This window comes from Bombyx mandarina, chromosome 07 (assembly GCF_030267445.1).
Source record: "Bombyx mandarina strain Sakado chromosome 07, ASM3026744v2".
Classification (NCBI taxonomy): Eukaryota; Metazoa; Arthropoda; class Insecta; order Lepidoptera; family Bombycidae; genus Bombyx; species Bombyx mandarina.
In genome coordinates this window covers 164,595-185,080 of record NC_143214.1, presented here as the reverse complement: position 1 = coordinate 185,080, position 20,486 = coordinate 164,595, and the positions used below count along the sequence as shown (strand labels likewise).

General features: G+C 38.3%; 1 protein-coding gene and 1 non-coding gene across 2 annotated transcripts in view; both read left to right on the top strand.

Moving 5' to 3' along the window:
- Positions 1 to 20,486, top strand: part of LOC114250736 (rhodopsin, GQ-coupled) — a 53,911-nt gene that overhangs the window by 26,273 nt on the left and 7,152 nt on the right. Inside the window, exons 4-5 of the mRNA XM_028184725.2 lie at positions 8,864 to 9,047; positions 13,911 to 14,173. Coding sequence (XP_028040526.2) covers positions 8,864 to 9,047; positions 13,911 to 14,173 — 447 coding nt within the window. The remainder of the gene's footprint in view (positions 1 to 8,863; positions 9,048 to 13,910; positions 14,174 to 20,486) is intronic.
- On the top strand, positions 9,427 to 9,516 carry LOC114250758 (U6atac minor spliceosomal RNA). The gene has a single exon (XR_003625061.2). It is a non-coding gene; the product is annotated as a U6atac minor spliceosomal RNA (small nuclear RNA).

Genomic DNA, 20,486 nt, shown 5'->3' with positions numbered 1-20,486 from the left:
AATAAAAAAAAAACCGCATTGATTTCAGAAGTAGCTCGGTGCGGCACCCAGAGTAGTCGGTTACCTGAGAACAATTTGTAAAATAATCATTGATCCGTATTCGATCAGTTGAAGTCGTCGTGGCCTAAAAGATAAGACGTCCGGTGCATTCGTGTTAAAGCGATGCACCGGTGTTCGAATCCCGCTGGCGGGTACCAATTTTTCTGATGAAATACGTACTTAACAAATGTTCACGATTGACTTCCACGGTGAAGGAATAACATCGTGAAATAAAAGTAAAACCCGCAAAATTTTAATTTGCATAATTACTGGTGGTAGGACCTGTTGTGAGTCCGCGCGGGTATGTACCACCGCCCTGCCTATTTCTGCCGTGAAGCAGTAATGCGCTCGGTTTGAAGGGTGGGGCAGCCGTTGTAACTACACTGAGACCTTACAACTTATATCTCAAGGTGGGTGGCGCATTTACGTTGTAGATGTCTATGGGCTCCAGTAACCACTTAACACCAGGTGGGCTGTGAGCTCGTCCACACATCTAAGCAATTAAAAAAAAAAAAAGTTGAAACTTTTGAATGATGAGTTCACTCACGGCTCCAAGTGCTAACAATATCTTATACCTTTAAACGAGCAATTCTTGTATATATCTATACTAATATTATAAAGAGGAAAGATTTGTTTGTTTGTTTGTTTCGAATAGGCTCCGAAACTACTGGACCGATTTGAAAAAATCTTTTTCCATTAGAAGCCGACATTGTCCCTGATGAACATAGGCTACTTTTTAAAAAAATTTTTTTTTTTTTTTTTTGTTTCATGTGTGTTTTAATGTTTCCGAAGCGAAGCGAGGGCGGGTCGCTAGTATATATATAATCTGAATATCGGAAACGGCTCCAACGATTTTTATAAAATTTAGTATACAGGGGATTTCGGGGGCGATAAATCGATCTAGCTACGATTTATTTTTCAGAAAATGTTGTTTTATTCGTGTTTTCGATAATCAACTCTATCGATAATCAACTTTATGACTCTTTCCGACATCTATTGGCGAATATTTTCATAACTTAGCTATTTCAGCAGATGGCGTTGTTAAGCCACCCAAAGCCAATGAGTGTTTGGTTTAAGGTTAGACCAAGAAAATGAATTGTTTATTTATATTATTTGTGTCTTTTTAACTCACGTGTTCACTTAAAAATGCCTAAACGATCTTGGAATATTTCATCACTTTACAATATGTAATTCGTATTTAAATATTATTTCTAAAAAACACGGTCATCGTCTAGTGAATAATAATACAGCACAGAGAATTCCACTGCTCACTTTGAGAAGCGAAGCTACTTAAAGTTTTGATTGCATTGAAATAACGTCCGCCCTTACCTCTAAAACGGATGGTTTCATAGCAGAAATAGCTACAAAGGCACTTTGTACTGCCTCTCGGGTATTTAATTTTTTCCCTCCTAAGAAGTTGTCCAAACTTGGGAAGAAGTAGAATTCTGTCGCCATAAGGTCTGGTGAGTACCGTGGATGACGCTGAATTTCCAACTGCGGACCGTCTATTGCACCGTGTGAGGTCGAGCGTTGTCATGTAGAAGCCGCGGGAATGAGCGATTAGCTAAAATTGGTTGCAGATTCACGACCTCCTCCATCATTGTGTCCAGCTCCTCACAGTACACATGCGCAGTAATCTTACTGTCAAAAAACTGTGAAGGCATTAGACCACCAAACAATCAATAAACAAAACACTGAATTTGAAAATAGAAAAACATGTTTATAAAATAAAATTCATTTGAATTTACAATGTATTTGTAGTACAGCAACTTCATAGGTAAAAATACCTATTATTTTTAGGAACCGACCACATACCTATTGCCTCTTGTTATTAGATTTTTTTACTATTTCAACATGAGACAAACAACAACAGTGGTGTGTACAGGCTAGGTACAATACAGTAAAAGCGCAAATAAACTAGTGTACTTTTTTGTACAGAAATAAAAGAAAATAGATTCAGGGTCAAGGACCCCGCCGCGAATAACTCCTAACAACCGGGTCACTCTGGAGAGTACAGTCGCGCAAGTCAGTCATAACAGTATTTATCAATAAAATTGTTATTATTTTTCTTATTGATCAATTAGGGAGAGTATTGTGCGTATTGGGTTTCTAATTGACAAATAATAGAAAAAAAAACTCGTAAACAAATTTTCGTTTAAATTTTTAATTTCAGTGTGTACTTCCATACGCTTTATAAGGGTCATTCAGAAATGACGTTCGAATGAATTTTGAAACAAATTTAACTTTTTAAGTAAATTTCAGTAATTGAACAAACTAAGTAATTTAACAAACGTCAGCCATGTATTGAAATGCTGTATAAAGTATATACTAAATGCTATGTAGCGGGTACCTATTATAGAACACAAGATAAATAATTGATAGATTCTGAATTTCACTAGTGAAATTTTCAAGATAAGCTTTCATATATACAAGTTCCTAACAACGGCATTCGGATCATCAGTTTACCGGACAATTAAACCCGCTCTTGTAGATTCTATCTTTGTCGCTACTGACCTTCCAAAGCTGTGAGTACCAAATAAATAGTATACGTTATTTAAAATCTACCCAGGAAATTATTGTTCAATTCAGCTCAAAAATATGACTATTAGTTTTAATCGTTCACAGAACATTGGATATTTCTTGAACACTTTTCCTGCCACCTGTACATAAAATCGATCGAGTACATTATAATCATAACAAGATCATAAAATGTGAAAGAAAGAAATGGCATCCGTTCAGTGGCTCGATACTAGAGCGCAATAAAACTGTTCGTAAAACTATTTCCTTATGAGTTAGTGGCGGGCAGTCGGCACGTCACGCGGGTGAGATGACGACAATAACGTGTGTAGAGGACGCCGGCACCGGTCGGTTCAACTCGCGTTTATTATATCCTTTTGAATCTTACTTGATCCATCAAAACTCTTTAGTTTTATTTTATCGGGAATGAGTAAGCTGCAAAACTTTGTGAACGCCGCCCTCGATGTCGAGAGATAAAGTCGAAGTTTAAATTTTATTTGTACAGTTGATTCCACCTTTCTATTACATTTAGAGGTCGTTGCCAAGATCGTTGTTAGCTCATTGCCCATAAGGAACTCTATTAACATCATGTTAATTTCAAACAAACTTTCAAGTTGAAACGTCTCTAGTGAGAGAGGCGTGCGGGATAATTCCGAATTTAAGATAGACAGGCGTCGCACAACCGTGTTTTCTGTTGATTCTGCTGCAATCAAAGATTTTAAACTTCATCAACTATTATTATTTTTTATTGCTTAGATGAGTGGACAAGCTCACGGCCCACCTCGTGTTAAATAGTCACCAGAGTCAATAGACATCAACCACGTCAAAACCGCCGCCCATTTGAGATATAAGTTCTAAGTCTCCGTTTTTGAAGTCCCCTACCGAAACGCATTTTTACTTTACGGCAGAAATAGGCAGGGTGTTGTACCCACATGTGGTGCTCACATGACGTCCTACCACCAGTGAGTATTATTGCAGATTCTGGTATTGATGCCGATTTTTAAACCAATGCTGACGTTCCGAATTTGCCACAAATTCAGATATTTACAACAACTCCGCTAAACTTTACCTATTTTAAAATAAATTCATGTTGTTTGTTATTAATAAACAAATGCGAATAACTGCTAAATAATTTCACGTAGCTATGTATTATTTGATGTTTCTATTATTAGTAAAGCGTTTCCGCTCGATTGTACTTCCTGTATTCTGAACACGTTTTCGCGTATTGTTTTTGTGATACGAGCAATGAATTTTATTACTAATTGTCAGTTCGAGAGGCGGGATAAGTTTAGATTGATATTGATGATAGAGCTGTGATGAGTTTCACAGCCGTCATCCTTCCGAATTCCTTCTTCCGTTCTTATTTGAACTGAGAGAGAGAGAGGTTGTCAAATACAACTAAACCTCGTTTCCTTTGCATGCTGTAGGCGCCGTTGTTTAAGAGCAGGCAAACTAGGTAAACCAGGCTGGTCAAAAGCTAGTTTACTCATTTAATTTGATTTAAATGCATGTTAACTAAGCGCCTATCACATTTTGTCCTCAGCTATTGATACAAACGTCAAATAAATGTACGAAAACTTTTAAGGACCCGAAATCCTGTAACGTGAAAACTGCTCAGATCACGATGCTAGAGGGGCCGTTTTAGCAGTATTATTCCTAAAAAAAAATTATGCTTTAATACACGGAAGAGTAGGCGGCCCGACTGATGGCGAGTGGTAATCGATACATCATCAGTAGTGTCAGGGGTACATACAATAGGCGCTGCAAACTGCCCGAAACTGGTTTAAAACCTCTTTTTTATATTTTTTTTTATTTTTTTTTTTTTTTAAGTTTAAATTATTAATTATTAAAATTTCAGATTTTGTTATGAATTTAATGAATTAATTGTTTTCAATGGCTTTATTATGGTTTCCTTTTTTTCTTTTGTGTATTTACAATCTATAAGAACACTGTCCTTAGGTTTATGCACATAATCACCTACAAACTCGAGTAGGTATATCGACTTAAATATTCCACGTATTCCTAATTACAATTGTAAAATATTGAGCCACCACAAACGCTAGGCTCCACTTACATATATTTGTATATTCAGTTTATTTTGAAGATTTTGATTTTGAGCCGTTATAAATGTGGTCGTTGAGGATAATCGGGACGATTATTTTAAAAGGGTATGAATAATTCTGATTAACTACTACGTTAAAATCAGTATCATCATGCCTGCGCATTTAAATGCTGGATTTATAGAGAATTGAATTTATACCGAATTAAAAAGTGCCAATCCACAACACCAAATAAAATATATTTTTTTAATCATTTACGCCTAAAAAAACGTTCGGATTGTCGATAATTCCATTCTCACGGATCGTTTGGAACCTCTGGGTCTGCGGAGAGACTTCGGTTCCCTCTGTATTTTGTACCGTATGTTCCATGGGGAGTGCTCTGAGGAATTGTTCGAGATGATACCGGCATCTCGTTTTTACCATCGCGCCGCCCGCCACCGGAGTAGAGTTCATCCATACTACCTGGAGCCACTGCGGTCATCCACAGTGCGTTTCCAGAGGTCTTTTTTGCCACGTACCATCCGGCTATGGAATGAGCTCCCCTCCACGGTGTTTCCCGAGCGCTATGACATGTCCTTCTTCAAACGAGGCTTGTGGAGATTATTAAGCGGTAGGCAGCGGCTTGGCTCTGCCCCTGGCATTGCTGAAGTCCATGGGCGACGGTATCCACTCACCGTCAGGTGGGCCGTATGCTCGTTTGCCTACAAGGGCAATAAAAAAAAAACACCTTTTAAGCTTTGTCTTTTAATTTCTATTATTTTGTTTATTTTGTAAACAATAACTCGGATGAATATTTTTCGGGCATATACGGGCAATTTCGCTGATACCTGGTTGTCTGGATGGCCTGATGCTACTATGATGTCATCGTTCTTAAGATATTTTCGAAATATCGAACCTATTCATAGAACATTTGGTAATATTAGCCAGAGAGTCATGAACTAACACCGCTTAGTCTCACCACCCCGCCTGCTTCTGGGTGGTAAAGTATATTTGCTTTACAATTAGACAGTGACAGCTGTTATATAATTTTTTACCTAATTGCTAGAAACCTAAGGGCCTATTTCAGCTGCCTGCGGACGAGTAAGTAAGCTCACTGACTCGTAACATGACATAATTAGAGGCGGCCACAATAACAGGGTTATGATATCGTGCCGCTTTATTCTGGGTTCTCAAGTCTCGTGTGATGAGCACGAGACGATCTGGAATGCCCGTGTTATACAGTTTGTAAATTAAATCTCGCGCCAGATATGTCGAAGACTTCACGATATCAAAGAAGAGGTCTCCCGGGGACGGGTGTTTTTCTGTTGAGTCCTAATAAGATGTGCGTCGTGAGGCGATGCACTTTTTGGACATAAGTGTTTGGCGCGGAATGTGAATGCCTTTCGAGATGGCAAAGTTCCAGAGCCGGACTAATCAACCGCTCATACAATTAACATATCGCAGGGATCAGGCTAAATGGACGATAAGACTGTATGAAATTATCCAGTCATTTTGATACAGAACACTTTGTTATTGAGTTGTTCGTTGAATTTGTCCTGGTTACATTAACCGTATATTGTTGGAGAAAAACACTAAGAGCAACACGGGTGGCACAACGGAACATAACATATCTATTAAAACAAAACAGATGAAAAAATATCATGCGATATGTGGTAGATGCAACATTATAAAGCCTTCTGAAAGTGGATGGTCACGACCCTTGGATGTGAGGAAAGCGACCTAACATTATTGGCGCTTCGACCTTGAGAACCTAACACTATACATTTGCACGTGTGTATGAGATGAGTTCTCGCAGAACACAAGCGTAGCCGACAAGCTGTTGCAAACAAATCAAATACGTTTTAATATTCCGAATATATGTTTTTTGGAACACATGCTCCCTCATATCACATAGATATGAGAAAAGTTTAGCCATTCCTCACGTATGTAAGATATTTGAGACACTTTTGTCTTTATGTCAATCTTGCCTTAAATTTTACCCACTTATGCGCACCATCAAGTCGCCGTTAATATCTTCTAGATACATCACCTTCAGGACGGGATCTTTACTGATGGTAGGTCGTAGTCTTACTCCGCTTATGTGGGTACCTCCATCCTCCCTATATTGCAGCGAGACAGTCACGCATTCAGGTTTGAAGTCTAATAAAGGGTAGAACAATCGGTATAATATACAATTGAGACTTTAAGCTCGTGTCTCGAGGTTGGTGACGGCATACACATTGTAATGTTTATTGGCTCCGGTCCCACACATCAGGTGACTAGTGAGCCCAATCACACATATTTTTTTATCATTGCCTGTGTAGGTAGCCGAGCATACGGCCCATCTGATGGTAAGTGGTTACCGTCGCTCACGGACGTCAGCAATGCCAGGGGTACAGCCGCTGTCTAAAGTCGCTGCCTACCTAAGTAGGCCCTGCTATTTACTTGCTACTAAGTAGGCCCACCTTTTACAGTATTTTTTTAAAGAATGTTAAAACTATATTAATATGTAAATCAAATGCACGTGCATGACGCAGCATCACTTGAGAATCGCTCCACCGATTTGGCTGGCTTCTTCTGGGCAGTGTTCTTAATTGTGAAAACAAGGTCTGTAACAGGAAAATCCACGGGAAAATGTTCGTGTAATTAACAACCTAAATGCGACCTGCAGCCTTAGTTATAATATAGGTAAACAGTACTAAAACTAAAATTGTGTAATATTATTTGTATTACTTTAAGAAACGATTAGCTATTAATAACGTCTACTTCGTAAAAAATGCAAAATCCACGTCAAATAAAATTAATTTAGGAAAATACACATCAAGCTTCGTAAGTTCTAATTAATTCTAATACTAATTAAAATACAATCGCTAAAAACGTTTCTTGCTATATAAAAGTTATGTCAAAGTCCAATATTAATGTTACAACTACAGATTAAGTAGACATGGACATCTACCTATATATATTAATACGTCAAGCAAAAACTTTGTATACCTTTTTACGAAAATTGCGCGGACGGAAGAGTATGAATTTTTCCACACCTATAGAGAATATAGAGAAGAAGTGCACAATGCTAATATTTTTTTAAAATAATGCATAAAAGATACATTAAATCAATAAAGAAAACATTACACACACTACCATGTATTTGACATACACACATAATATACTCTTTGTTTATTGTCAAACTTTTGTTATTGCTTAAAGTCTGTTGTCAAATTGAGAATAGGTTAGTATTGTTTATCTTTAATATTACAAGTATTTGTCTTAAGTGTAGTCTTGGTGAAATCTGTAACAATAGCACCATAATAATGTTGAAACTTATAATTTCAATTATCTATAGTTGAATTTCGGCTACTGCAGGACCACTAGTATTAATACATTTACCGATGTGTACATAGCTACATACATTGTACAAATAAATAAAGCCGATATAAAGGGTTCACAGCCGTCAAACAGAAGTTGATTGTAAAAAACAAAGACAACTAACGTATCTTTTAAGTTGCCGTCGTCGTCGGATGTAATTTGTAACTTCTTATTAAAACTCACAGGTTCTAAACTGAAAGTTAAGAACAATATGTAAGTAGAGGTCAGCTGGTGTCACCTAAGTTTTCAATTTTATCGGACAGACTTTATGGAAGTCGTGTAAACGCGTATTTTGTATTGCACTAATTGATTGTGCGCGCCGACGGCTCATCCCGTGGCACGACGTGAGGTCAGCACCTGTCGTGTCACATGAGTGTGGGATAAATGGTACTATATATTAATATTCCGGGTCCAAACTATTTCCATACCGAATTTGAGATCAATGCTTTGGGCGTGAACACAAAACAGGCAGACAGAGATACTTTCACTTCAACTTCTATCTATCTATGGGTTAATCCGCCAAGCCCTTCGTCGTAGGCGACGGGTTCGGCGAGGAGGCAATGTATCGTCACCAGTACCCAGGTCGCTGCGATGTTATTTCAAGTGGCAATAGTATGTTATGCCGGCAGAAATAGGCGAGGTGGCGGTACCTACTCGTGCGGACTCACAAGAGGTCCTACCACCAGTCATTACGCAAATTATAATTCGCGGGTTTCATTTTTGTTACACGATGTTATTCCTTCACCGTGGAAGTCAATCGTGAACATTTGTTAAGTACGTATTTCATTACAAAAAATTGGTACCCACCTGCGGGATTCGAACACCGTTGCATCGCTCGATACGAATACACCGGGCGTCTTATCCTTTAAGCCACGACGACTTCAACGTGTGTATTGTTCCAGCAAGTAACGTACTACGTGATCCGGATGGCGCTGCTGCTGTCCTGGCTCTGGGCGGCGCTGCTGACGTGCGCGCCCGTGTTCGGTCTGGGGCTGTACTACGACCCCCGGCGCGGGAAGTGCCTGCGCTACAGGGAAGCGCAGTCCGCGACTGACTTCGCCTATGCTATCATCTACGTTATCTTTGGTGAGTTCGATTGAATACAGACAAAAATAAAATTATAATTAGACAATAATAATATAATATTAAAACAATAATAAAATAAGACCACGCTATATTTATAAACGTTAACAAAAGCAAAACATTAACTATCCCCTTCATGCTCATAAGCTAGACCGCGCGAGAGAGAGATGGGCAGACTTTTCATGATGCCCATGCAGTGCGACGTCACGCCGCGCGCTTATTCATAAGCACTACACAAGCGCAACGTGTTGAACGCGAGCTACATGGTAGGCGGATTGGGGGTGTAAGGTTTTATTTTCGTTACGGAATTTCATGATTCAGTCACCGCGCTTAAAACCCGCCATAAAATATATGCAATAGCTATGCACTTTTGTGTGATTTTGTGTCTATTGAAAGGAGATACGGCTAGCACTCCCCTAGACAAGGATGGAACACATCATTTGGTTAAGGCACTAATTAACCAAACATTTTTGCCACGTACATCCGGCTTTGAATTGAGCTCCCCTTCACGGTGTTTCCCGAGCGCTATGACATATCCTTCTTCAAACGAGGCTTGTTGGAGAGTAAGTAACGGTAGCAGCGGCTTGGCTCTGCACCTGTCATTGCTGAAGTCCATGGGCGACGGTAATCAGGCAGGCCGTATGCTCGTCTGCCTACAAGTGCAATATTTTTGTTTATTACAAGGTGCAAATGTACTTAGTCTGGCCATAAATACTGTTACAATTAAAAATAAACAAAATATTACATTTGAATTTGGAATCTGTCATTTTTATATGATTGCTCATTGAGTTTTCTCATTTTGGCGCCAATACATTGTACAATATTTTGCGATATTAAAATGGAGTGGGGTGATAAAGAGAACCGAATCGCTGTGATTGCATTACACAAAGTAGGTATGGAGCCAAATGCAATTTTTAAAACTCTCCATACGCTTGGTATTAGTAAAATGTTTGTGTACCGGGCTATTAATAGGTGCAATGAGATCTCCTCTGTTTGTGACAGAAAAAGATCTGGCCGTCCACGTAGTGTTCGTACGAAAATGGTGGTCAAAGCAGTAAGGGAAAGAATTCGAAGAAATCCTGTCCGAAAGCAAAAGATTTTATCTCGGGAGATGAAGATCGCACCTAGAACCATGTCGTGTATTTAAAAAAATTACTTAGTACTTGCAGCCTTTAAGAGACGTACTGATTATTTCTTAACTGATAATTTAAAAGAGAATAGGGTGGTAAAATCGAAACAACTACTGAAGCGGTACGCAAAGGGAGGTCATAGAAAATTTTCTTTACGGATGAGATTTTTTTTACAATTGAGCAACATTTTAACAAACAAAATGACCGTATTTATGCTCAAAGCTCTAAGGAAGCTTCCCAATTAGTCGACAGAGTGCAACGTGGGCACCATCCGACTTCAGTGATGGTTTGGTGGGGTATTAGCTATGAAGGAGTGACTGAGCCATACTTTTGTGAAAAAGGTATCAAAACATCGGCACAAGTGTATCAAGATACCATTCTTGAGAAGGTAGTGAAGCCCCTTAACAACACCATGTTCAATAATCAAGAAATGGTCCTTCCAGCCAGACTCGGCGCCAGGTCATAAAGCTCGGTCTACGCAGTCTTGGTTGGAAACGAACGTTTCGGACTTCATCAGAGCTGAAGACCGGCCGTCGTCTAGTCCCGATCTTAATCCGCTGGATTATGATTTATGGTCAGTTTTAGAGAGAACGGCTTGCTCTAAACGCCATGATAATTTGGAGTTCCTAAAACAAACCGTACGATTGGCAGTGAAAAATTTTCCCATGGAAATATTGCGTGCTTATATTGATTACTGGAAAGAATAAGACGTCCGGTGCATTCGTATCGAGCGATGCACCGGTGTTCGAATCCCGCAGGTGGGTACCAATTTTTCTATTGAAATACGTACTTAACAAATGTTCACGATTGACTTCCACGGTGAAGGAATAACATCGTGTAATAAAAATCAAACCCGCAAAATTATAATTTGCGTAATTACTGGTGGTAGGACCTCTTGTGAGTCCGCGCGGGTAGGTACCACCGCCCCGCCTATTTCTGCCGTGAAGCAGTAATGCGTTTCGGTTTGAAGGGTGGGGTAGCCGTTGTGACAATAATGAGACCTTAGAACTATATCTCAAGGTGTGTGGCGCATTTACGTTATAGATGTCTATGGGCTCCAGTAACCACTTAACACCAGGTGGGCTGTGAGCTCGTCCACACATCTCAGCAATAAAAAAAAAAAAAAAAATTGGCCTCAACGTTTAAAGGACTGTATTGCAGCCAATGGAGACCACTTCTAATAAGCTTTTAATACTTTAAATTGTTTTATATTTATGTATTAAACTAACACACTGTAAAAGTAATAAATGTTATTTGCAATAGATTTTTTTTTATTTTTAATTGTAACAGTATTTATGGCCAGACTAAGTATATGCTTGATCGAAATCTGTTAACACGGAATCAAGTCTTTACCGTATTGAAATAAGTACTAGATGAAATATAACTTTATTAAACTAGAGCTTAAAAGAGCACCTAAACAGGTTCCGAACCAGTTCAGTGCTTCAAGCGAGAATTTAATAAAACGAAAGTCCATTGCGTAAGTTTACAGATTTACTATACGAGTATATACATGACATTTTTTATTTTATTGCTTTGGTGGTTGGACGAGCTCCCAGCCCACCTGGTGTTAAGTGGTTACCAGAGCCCATAGCCATCCACAACGTAAATGCGTCACCCACCTTGAGATTTAAGTTCTAAAATCTCAGTATAGTTACAACGGCTGCCCCACCCTTCAAAACGAAACGGATTACTGCTTCACGGCAAAAATAGGCAGGATGGTGGTACCCACCCGCGCGGACTCACAAGAGGTTCTACCACCAGTAAAAAGTGTATTCAACAGTTGCATGCAGGATATCACAACGTCTGCCGTTTGTGGATTTTAGAACGAGACTTCCTTTACGAAATTCATCTGCACGTCGCGAAGCTAACAGCAAGCCTGACCTTCATCCCTACTAGGTAGCTAGGTTTGTGCGGCATGCGTCAGTTGGACACTCCTGATGCCAGACACATTTTCTGTTCAAATGTATCGCTACTCCGCTCGGTAAAGTGTGTGCCATATATATAATTGGTAAATTGTTAGTTGTGTTTATGATAGAATCTTAAACATAGATCTAACTAGTTTAAGGGCGTATATATCTATATATCAATACGTGAAGCAAAAACTTTGTATCCCTTTTTACGAAAATTGCGCGGACTGCGGAAATTGCAGTATGATATTTTCCACACTTATAGAGAATATAGAGAAGAAGTGCACAATGCTAATTTTTTTTTTTTTAATAATGCATCAAAGATACATTAAATCAATAAAGAAAACATTACACACTACATACCATGTTCTTGACGCACACACGCATGCATACTATTTATTGTCAAACTTTTGTTCTTGGCGCCTGTTGTCAAATTGAGAATAGATTAAATATTGTTTGCATTTGTTAATATTTTTTATAGTGTAGTCTTGGCGCAATTTGTGATTATAGAAGTTATAAATACAATCATAATAGTGTACAAACTTACAATTCCAATTAATTTAGTCGAAATTCGACTACTGCGGGACCTCTAGTTATTATTATTATGTATATATTATATATTAATCTCTTCTTTCTTTCCTATTACCCTCTGCTGGGGTGTAGGGCTCAAATCAAATCCTTCCATTTGCATCTGTCTTGGGCAGTCTGTTCTAGCTCCTCCCACTTCATACCCAAGATCCTTAGCTCCTGCTCCACCGAGCGACGCCAAGTTGTTCTGGAACATATTAAATTATATATGCATTATAATATAGATAAGTGCAAAAAAAACATTGTACTTTAGTCTTTTTTAAACATGATTTTATTCCTTGTATGTGTCGATATATATACATATATCGACACATACAAGTATCAAAGTGGGTGACTTTCAAACATCATAACACGAACAGTTACCACTTAACGCCAGGCGAACCTTTCAGCCAATCTACATAAATAAATAGTAAGAACATATAAATTATAATAATAATGATATTAGCTTTTGAACTGGACAGGCGCAGGGGTATTACGACGGATTGTGGAACCAGTTCTAAGCGCCTTCGGCTTTTTGTCAGCTCAGAATACCGGAGAAATCACTAAATTCCTCTTGAACTAGGTACACTGACTGCATATTTCTGTTAAGCGACTCATTGATATTACAAATTTTTTAAACAAAAATGCCTCTTAATGAATTAAAAATGAAAGCGTGAAGGCTGACATGATGGTAGCGATTTATATTTTTCTGTTCAATAAACTATATTCTACTCCAAATTGCTGGGAGGGAATACACTTATTTCAAACCTCTATCTTTCACATTCCAACTTAGAGTTTTTCTTTTAAAGTTCTTCTTATTATCTTTAATATCTTTAAGGCATCGAAATCTAATTTCTCCTCCCCTAGCTTCCACTCATTCTTTTTGACCTGAACAGACTTGGCAGGTTGTTAGATGTGGACCCATTTTATTCCTCTATTGCAGGGGTGATACGTCAGCTTAGTGCTCGATTTTTCCTAGGTGATAACGGGACGGTGCCGGTGATGTGTAGCACAACCGACTTTTATTAATTTGTGACATTTAAATTAGTCTGGTGTATTCCTCCTTTGCTTATGTTGTTTCTTGCTTGCTGATTGTTATTAATTTCTTTATTTCTATGTTTTTGTTTCTCTAGTGTTTTAATTTGTTTATATTGGTGAGGACCTTTAATTGCCTTTTTGTTTCTATTATTTGTTATATTATTATATTATGTTAGTTGGCTGTTGGTTCTTCTTGTAGAAAATAAATAAATATTTGTCAACAGGAACCCTCCTCTGCGTAATCCTGGTGTACTGCAATCTCGCAGTGATCAGAGCATTGTACGCGATCACGGCGCCGCGTGCCGGGGGGCAGCCGGTCGTCAGACGGGTGTCCAAGAGCAGCTGCAGACAGCGACAGCGAAGCCTCAACTCCGGAAACAACCTGCAGTCTATGAACCACAACGCAGCCACGGCTGAGGAGGTGGCTTTCAGTAGACTCATGGCGACGCTTTCGGTGCTGTTCATGATATGCTGGCTACCGCAATTGGTGAGTTGACCTTCAAAAAATTATAAATTGGTAATTACATGCAAATACTTCTACTTTAAATAAGTGCCGAAAACCGACCGCTCGTCTAAGGATCTAATGGAGCTTAATAAAACATATAAATAAGTACTCTCCTCTGTGACTATCTGTAATTGTTGTGAAGTCATGACTAATTGGCCTAAGGGATAAGAGAACTGGGGAATTCACTCATATCAAGCGAAGCGACTATGCCAGTGCTTATATTCAGCGGATAGGTACAATTTTTTCTAAAAAAATATGATCTCAACGCATGCTTGCAAGTTGTACACTTTCACGATGTAGGAATAAAGTTGAGTAATAAAAATAAAATAAATTAAATTAGGGTCATGGCTGTCAGTAGGACGTGTTGTCCGCAAAAATAGATATCACAATCCTGCTTAGTTCTGCTGCGAAGATGTCGTTCGACTAAGCCTATGGGAAAGAGAAAAAACTGACTTCATTATGCAAAAAATAGCTAATGAGAGTTTCGTGAATAGTACAAAGATGAACACGCACGCAAGAGATCTACATTCAATATTAGATGGCTTAGGGTTCAATTAAGGTCACGAAGACTTTATACATCCCTTACACACGCCTAACCACCATATACTGTCACTACTCATTCGACGGGCTGTGCAGGTAAACTCCGGTAAATATGGTATAAATAAAATGAACCTTTACCATTTTTGCTGATGAAGGTATTCAAATTCATTGATTACTTATGATTAAAAGCGAAATCGTGCTTCGGGGAAGGAGGGAGGGTTAATAAAGTTGCATCGCGCAGCAAAACAAAAGCTGTTAAACCAGATTTCATACTGAATCCACCCAAAGATGATCTCATTTGATTACCTTACGTAATGTTCAAATAAAACGATAAAGGAAATCAATTCCCATGATTAGCGCTTGAAAAACAAGTCATTAACATTCTGAACACGTTCAATTACCGGTTTTTATTGATCACTCGATATAAACACTTCGATTGAAAGAACAATGCATGCGAATTGATGGATCATTACGCAGATAGCCAGGCGCTGGCATACAAGTCAGGACTTTTAGTACTGCCTCAATCGATAAATAAAATACCTAAGCTTTTGTATAAAGTAAACTTAAAATCAAACAAAAGGAATCCGTCCGACGGGGGACACATCAAAGGAAAAACAAAATTGTTATTTTTATTTAATTCCGAGCATTTTCATATTTATCTACCTTTTAAGCCTTCTCTGGACTTCCACGAATAATTTAAGACCAAAATTAGGCAAATCGATCCAGCCGTTCTCGAGTTTTAGCGAGACTAACGAACAGCAATTCATTTTTATATATATGAAACATTAGTTTTAATAAAATATGAATTTATTTCATAATTATTGTCCTAGCTTAGTTTGTTAATTTAATTTAAAGGGTTAATATCACTTTTCTCAAATCCCAGGACATTCCAGCACTGTGGATACGTACCTATAGGTAAAGAATTAAGTAAGTAGGTGCGTTTGAAATGTTGAGTGCAGTCAACTGTAAAATTAAATATGTATGTTTAACATAATGGCCGTTTCGTTTACTTTTATTATGATACTAGCGACCCGCCCTCGCTTCGCTTCGGAAACATTAAAACACACATGAAAAAATAAAAAAAAAATAAAAAAAAAAAAGTATGCCTATATTCATCAGGGACAATGTCGGCTTCTAATGGAAAAAGAATTTTTCAAATCGGTCCAGTAGTTTCGGAGCCTATTCGAAACAAACAAACAAACAAATCTTTCCTCTTTATAATATTAGTATAGATTTTTAGATCCGGCTGAAAATCGTTGGAATTGTGCCTACACATAGAGAGCGTAAGGCGGCGCAAGTCGGAGATGAACCGACTGAAACCCTCTGTGGTTCACCAAACATGGCTGAGACGAATATATTTTTTGCATAGCCGGGTGAGCGGTCATACTGCCCACCTGATCTTAAGTGGCTACCGGAGCTCATAGACCACAAATTATGAATGCCACCATCCATCTTGAAAACTGAGTCTCCATGTGTTTATATTATCCTACAATCTCTTACCCTTAAACTATTACCTTACCTATACCTTAAAATATAGGCAGGACCGTGGCATTCATCGTGGAATCCATATAAGTAGGCCTGCACAAGTGAGTTGAGTTGACATGACGTTACCAAGATATCAATGTTTTTTCGAATCGACTATAGCTTTTAAATACTGCTCTGTTACGACGAAGTGATACAAATTATTATTCTTCGAACTTAAGACGCGATCAAAAGGAATGCCAAATCGCGGCTCGCGAAGTTTTACGTCCTTGCCGCGAAGGTTATTTTATATTTAGATATAGTTCATCATAGCATCTAGTTCGCCCTTAGGGATAGGAGTAGTGCTTGTTGTATGCCAACCCTCGATGGAAGATCCGGTTGCGGTGAATTTAAAAAGGACCATGATTTTAATAGTCTAGGTTGGCATGCGCGCTATGTGCTCATTTCTCTACAGTTTACTTCGTATTTTTTAAAAGCTATTTAAAATCATGATTCGCTCATATATGTATTTCTCTCAGTAGCAGTACGCGTATACGTCGTAGAAGGCTGGAGACACGAGCTTAGAATCACGAATGAGCCACTCAATTGATTATTTATTCAACACCAAATATATTATAGAACAGATGAACGATCGCTTTAAGTTAGGTATGTCCACATATCTACATATAACCTCTATTTTTTTGACATTATGGAGCTAAAAGACGCTAGCTTGAATTATATTTGAAGTTGTCGTGGCCTAAAGGAGAAGACGTCAGGTGCATTCGTATGTAGTGGTGCACCGGTGTTCGAATCCCGCAGGCGGGTACCAATTTTTCACGTACTTAACAAATGTTCACGATTGACTTCCACGGTCAAGGAATAACATCGTGTAATAAAAATCAAACCCGCAAAATTATAATTTGCGTAATTACAGGTAGTAGGACCTCATGTGAGTCCGCGAAGGTAGGTACCACCACCCCGCCTATTTCTGCCGTGAAGCAGTAATGCGTTTGAAGGGTGGGGCAGCCGTTGTAACTGTACTGAGACCTTATAACTTATATCTCAAGGTGGGTGGCGCATTTGCTTTGTAAATGTCTATGGACTCCAGTAACCACTTAACACCACCAGCTCGTCCACCCATCTCAGCAATAAAACAATTTATTAGATGTTTAAAATTTATTTTTCCACACTTTTAATAGCCTCGTTAGGAATCTGATGGATGGAAGTTACCACTTCTCGTCAGTAGTGCCAAGATGCGCCGCTCAAACATTTGACCTAACTTACAGGAGGACTAACGTCTAAGCCATTCATAATATCAATATGATGTGTGTGGGCACTCCGCAGCCTCATAGTATTCGAGGTCGGTGGTCTGCCTGCCTGTCTAAGATACGGATCAGAAACAGGATCAGAATATTTGCCGTAGGGTAAACTCAGTCAGGGTCAGAATTCTGAACTACACTGTCGGCAATAGCATGCGAATATAATGTAACATTTATTTGAATATCATTATTGGAACAATGAGATATTTTTGCCAAACGGCACTTCGATGTGGCCTGCATACTGATAGCCGGAGATATGATAATGACTTTAATAACAGAGAAGTAATTTCTCAATGTTAGGTTCATAAACAACCACGAAAAATAAGTTCATGATCATAGAGACAATCTGAGAGTATTTATATCGTAGTATAGTTTCATAGAGGCGTCGCAAATATACATACATATACATAATAATATATATATTATATGATACAAACTGAAATTAATAGTTTAATCCCGAAGTTCTTTTATTCATTTCATTCTGCTATATGATAGTGAAATCTGTGGAGCTCTTTAAAATAGTCTCACGTGCTTAAGAATATTGTATAATAGGCAGGGGTGTTGTAAATCTTTGTTTTTAAATATTTGTCGAGGCATTTTGTTGCTCTAGATGAGCAGACTAGCTCATCCTTTATTTGGTATTATCTGGTAACCGAATTTTTCGTGAAGTCGCAGTCTTGATTGTATCGTGATAGAATTACGCTTAGGCCCGTGAGGCCCGTGGATAGGGCGGCAAACATTTTATAATTGCCAAAATTTTAGAGACAAAAAGAAGTAAAGGCAATCTCCTTAAAATAATTTTTATAAAATTATTTTGTATTTATAATCAAAATATTGGGTCAAATTTAATTAAATTTATTGTAACATTAAGGGCGGTCCGACAAACACGGCCTAGGGTGGCCTCAGGCCTAAATCCGTCACTTATTGTGTTCCCTACACGCGCGGGCTAATAGCTCTTCTCACCAGCGGTAATTACGCCAATTAAATAATTTATAAAATCCGCAAGATTTCGTTTCTGCTATACCACGTTATCCCTTCTTCGTGAATACGTGTAAGATATGTCTATATCATCTATATACATTTTTTCCCGTCATAGGCCTTGCCTGACAACATTAGTCAGGTCATAAGTATTGTCACACAGTAAAAACTTTTCTTTTAGAATGCTGGTCACAAAAAAGTTTATTGAATTCGATTTTCGAATTGTTCATGAAAATAAAAATGTATACTTTTAGAATTTTACTCATTTTTAAATATGGAGTGGACGCTTAAAGAAGACCGTGTTGCAGTTATTGCGTTGCATCGTTGCGGTTACGCGCCAATTCAAATTTTTAACATACTAAAAAATTTGAATATAACCAAAAGATTCGTTTATCGTACCATCAAACGATACAATGAAGACTCTAGTGTAGATGACAGGTCAAGAAGTGGTCGCCCTCGGTCTGTTAGGACTCCAGCAGTGATAAAAGCTGTGAAGGCGCGAATTCAAAGAAATCCCAAACGTAAGCAGAAACTGTTGGCCCTTCAGATGGGGTTAAGCAGAACCACGGTAAAAAGGGTGTTAAATGAAGACTTAGGGCTTCGGGCATATCGAAGAAAAACAAGACATCGTTTGAATGCCCGTCTAATGGACCTGAGACTGAAGAGATGCCGCGCTTTGTTGAAGCGGTACGCGGGAAAAAAATATCGGGAAATTCTTTTTTCGGATGAAAAAATTTTTACCGTAGAAGAGAGCTACAACAAACAAAATGATAAGGTGTACGCACACAGTAGTGAAGAAGCGAGCAACCGTATTCCGCGTGTCCAACGAGGTCATTTTCCATCCTCGCTCATGGTATGGTTGGGAGTTTCTTATTGGGGCTTAACAGAGGTACATTTTTATGAGAAAGGTGTAAAAACGAATGCAGTTGTGTATCAAAATACAGTCCTGACGAACCTTGTGGAACCTGTTTCTCATACCATGTTCAATAACAGGCACTGGGTATTCCAACAAGATTCGGCGCTAGCTCATAGAGCGAAGAGCACACAAGACTGGCTGGCGGCGCGTGAAATCGACTTCATCCGGCACGAAGACTGGCCCTCCTCCAGTCCAGATTTGAATCCGTTAGATTACAAGATATGGCAACACTTGGAGGAAAAGGCGTGCTCAGGACTTTTTGGCGGGAACGCGAGGAGTGAAGTTGTGTGATTTGTTTTATTTTGTCTATTTAGTGTTTCTTCAGGTTTAAATGTGTAATAATGGTGGTTTATTAACTGTTTAATATCTGTGAAAGTGCACAAATGTGGGAAAATGAAACAAAGCTGCTGGACGTAACTTCTCGGGTTCCTCCAAAAAGTCCACTGAAAAAATCTCAGTAAATGACCACCATTTTACTGCGATTATATTTCATCCCATATCATCTCATTTCATTAAATTTCATCCCAGTTGATTAATGTCTCAAATTAATCATCTTCATTTCATTTCACTTCATATTATCATTTTGCATAAAAATATCCCATATTATATCATTTCATCTCATTTCAATTCATATCATGTCATGTTTCATATTATTAATCAACTTCATTTCATTTCATAGTATCATTTTTCATAAAATCAAGAATATAAAGTAAAATAAGACATGACTTAAAGGTCTTAGTTACCAGGTCATAAAATCACATAAAAAAAAAAAAAGGCGTGCTCAAAGCCTCATCCCAATTTGGAGTCACTCAAGACATCCTTGATTAAGGCAGCCGCCGATATTGACATGGACCTCGTTCGTGCTGCGATAGACGACTGGCCGCGCAGATTGAAGGCCTGTATTCAAAATCACGGAGGTCATTTTGAATAAACTTTAGTGTCATAAGAATCTATATTTTGTTAAGTTCATTTTGGTATATGAATGGTTACATAATGAATAAACTTGTTTCAATTATTTTACATTAAACATGTGACAGAATTTATGACCTGACTAGGTAATAAATATTGACGAATTGTTTTT